At 46.8% G+C, this 2,359-nt stretch overlaps 1 protein-coding gene across 1 annotated transcript; it reads right to left on the bottom strand.

Annotated features, from left to right (window-relative positions):
- Positions 1-335: 335 nt before the first annotated feature.
- LOC126078977 (olfactory receptor 2AT4-like) lies at positions 336-1,307 on the bottom strand. Its single transcript, XM_049889834.1, has one exon. The coding sequence runs from the start codon at positions 1,305-1,307 to the stop codon at positions 336-338; it is 972 nt and encodes a 323-aa protein (XP_049745791.1).
- Between the last annotated feature and the right edge of the window lie 1,052 nt (positions 1,308-2,359).

Raw genomic sequence — 2,359 nt, 5'->3', positions numbered from 1 at the left:
GGCAGGAACTGTGTCTGGTTTATTTCTGTTTCTAACATCTACTGTACGGCCTGACACATTGCAGGGTATCAGTAAAAAAAAATTATAAATGATTGGATGATGAAATTTTATTCATCACAGTAATTGATGAAAATTGCAAAGACTACAATTATTCCGTAGCACCAGAGGGAAGCCTTATTGGTCCAGTATTTGAAAGCCAGGTTGTAGCTGTCTGCCCAAATGAATGAAGCAAATTTAGGCTGCTGTAATTCATTTATTCATTAAAAAATATTTATTGAGTTCCTGTTCTGAGCTAGGCACTGTTATTGTTGTCCTGGGAGCTAAATTAATCACATCTAAGAATTAAGGGCCCTAGAGCACCGTGGGTCCTGGAGACATGCCATTTTGGTAATAGCTGCTTTAACATCCTTGTTCCTTAGGGTGTAGATGAGAGGGTTGAGAACAGGAGTAAGGATGGCAAACACCACATTGCCCATGATGTGGAAGTTGAGAGGCAGGTCAGCCCTGTAGGCCATGTAGGCTATGGCAATGGATGAATAGTAAGTGCCAACTACCAGAAGGTGGGAGCTGCAGATGGAAAAGGCTTTGGAGCGTCCTTCTCGGGAGCTGATATGAAGTACTGAGGCCAGGATGTGGGCATAGGAAAGAAGCACCAGGAGAAGTGGAAGGAAGGACACCACCATGGCAATGCGGAAGCCCAAGAAGGCCTGGGGGGTGGTGTCAGAACAGGAGGACTGGACCACAGCCAAGTGGTCACAGAAGCAGTGGTAGACGTGGGCCACAGGACCAAAAGCCATCTGGGAGGTCTGCACAACTGCTGGGATGGGCAAGAGGAGGGCAGTGAGCCAGGCACTGGCTGCTAGTGCAGCGTTGGTCTGTGGGGTCATGTGGACATGGTAGTTCAGTGGGCGGCAGATAGCCACATAGCGGTCATAGGCCATGACCACCAGGATGAAGGCTTCTGAGCAGTTGAGGCCATGGAAAAGGTACATCTGTAGAAAGCAGGCAGGGAAGCTGAGAAACTGGTCTCCCAGCAGGAATAGGGACAGCATCTTGGGGACAGTGGTTGTGGTGGAGAGAATGTCCAGGGCTGAAAGGTTGATCAGGAAGAAGTACATGGGCTTGTGGAGGCTGGGCTCTGCCACCACAGCCAACAGGATCAGGATATTACCCACTAGGATGAGCAGGTAGATTAAGAGGAAAATCAAGAAGACAGGGAGGAAGAGGGACTCTGGCAAAGAGGGGATGCCCACCAGGTAGAAGACTGGTGAGGCATTGTCTGATCCATTACATGTTATGGCTTCCATAGTGAATCAGAGCTAGATGTCTGCAGACAGACACTGGGAAACTCAGGACACATCTGGAAAACAGAGCAATCAGAGAAATATTAACTAGAACATTCATCTTTTTCTTTCCAACTATGAATCTCAGTCCCAGCACTCTTTGTGGCAGGAATTTCATGTCACAATTGAGTTGTTCAGGATGGTAAGGTATCTAACGAGCAGTGTTTGAAAGAGCTGGGCCTGTTTAGCCTGGAGGAGAGGAAGACTTAGGGTGGTGGGTGGAGGGGCGTAGTGGTGGTAGAGGGGTAGACACAAATACCTGAAAAGCTGTTGAAGGGAAGGGATAACACAAAGAAGTAGGCCAGTGTTAGCAGCTTCAGGGACCCAGAGTTTAGCCTCACACATTGAATAACTTCCTTACAATTGAAACTATCCAGTAATGAAAATTAGTGAATCCCATGTAATTAGAGGTATGCAAGCCTAGGTTTTTTTTTTTTTTTTTAGTTGGAAATCTACAAAGTATATTTAATACTTGGATAGGAGCTAGATTGAAAACGTTTAAACCACCCTAGACTCACTGGTTCTAAAGAAAAAAAAGTAACATAAATGGACCATATAAGAAAATGGTGAAGTTGAGGGGCAAATTTAATCCACCCAAGAGAAAAAGTCTTAAGAAGCATCCATTTATGTTCAAAAGAGGGAGGCTGGTTGGGGGAGATCTGTACAGAGCAACACCTCTCCCCCCACTAGCCTCCCTCTTCTCTCCACCTCCACTCTCCCTACCACTTCCCCATACTCCTGCCCCAGAGGCTGTTGGTCATTGTTTGTCCACTGTGAGCATTTTCAGCCCACAGAACAGAGCTGAGGGAAAATGCTGACTCACGCTTTACTCTGGGCTTGTTCCTCTAAGTGATCCAGGGGCAGATTATGTTGACATTTGTATTCATGCCTCTTCTACCCCTAGACCAACAACAGGTCAGTGTCAGAGTTTGTCCTGGAAATCAGGCCTCCTGGCTCTGGCCCTGGACTCTTTCTACCAAGCCAGGCCACCCGGAGAATTTGGAAGCTCTGGTTTC

The sequence above is a fragment of the Elephas maximus genome, chromosome 7, assembly GCF_024166365.1.
Source record: "Elephas maximus indicus isolate mEleMax1 chromosome 7, mEleMax1 primary haplotype, whole genome shotgun sequence".
Classification (NCBI taxonomy): Eukaryota; Metazoa; Chordata; class Mammalia; order Proboscidea; family Elephantidae; genus Elephas; species Elephas maximus.
This window is presented reverse-complemented; position numbering and strand designations above follow the sequence as displayed.

What these genes read in the sequence shown, in the direction of transcription:
- LOC126078977 (XM_049889834.1), bottom strand. Translation starts at nt 1,307, where the DNA reads ATGGAAGCCATAACATGTAATGGATCAGACAATGCCTCACCAGTCTTC.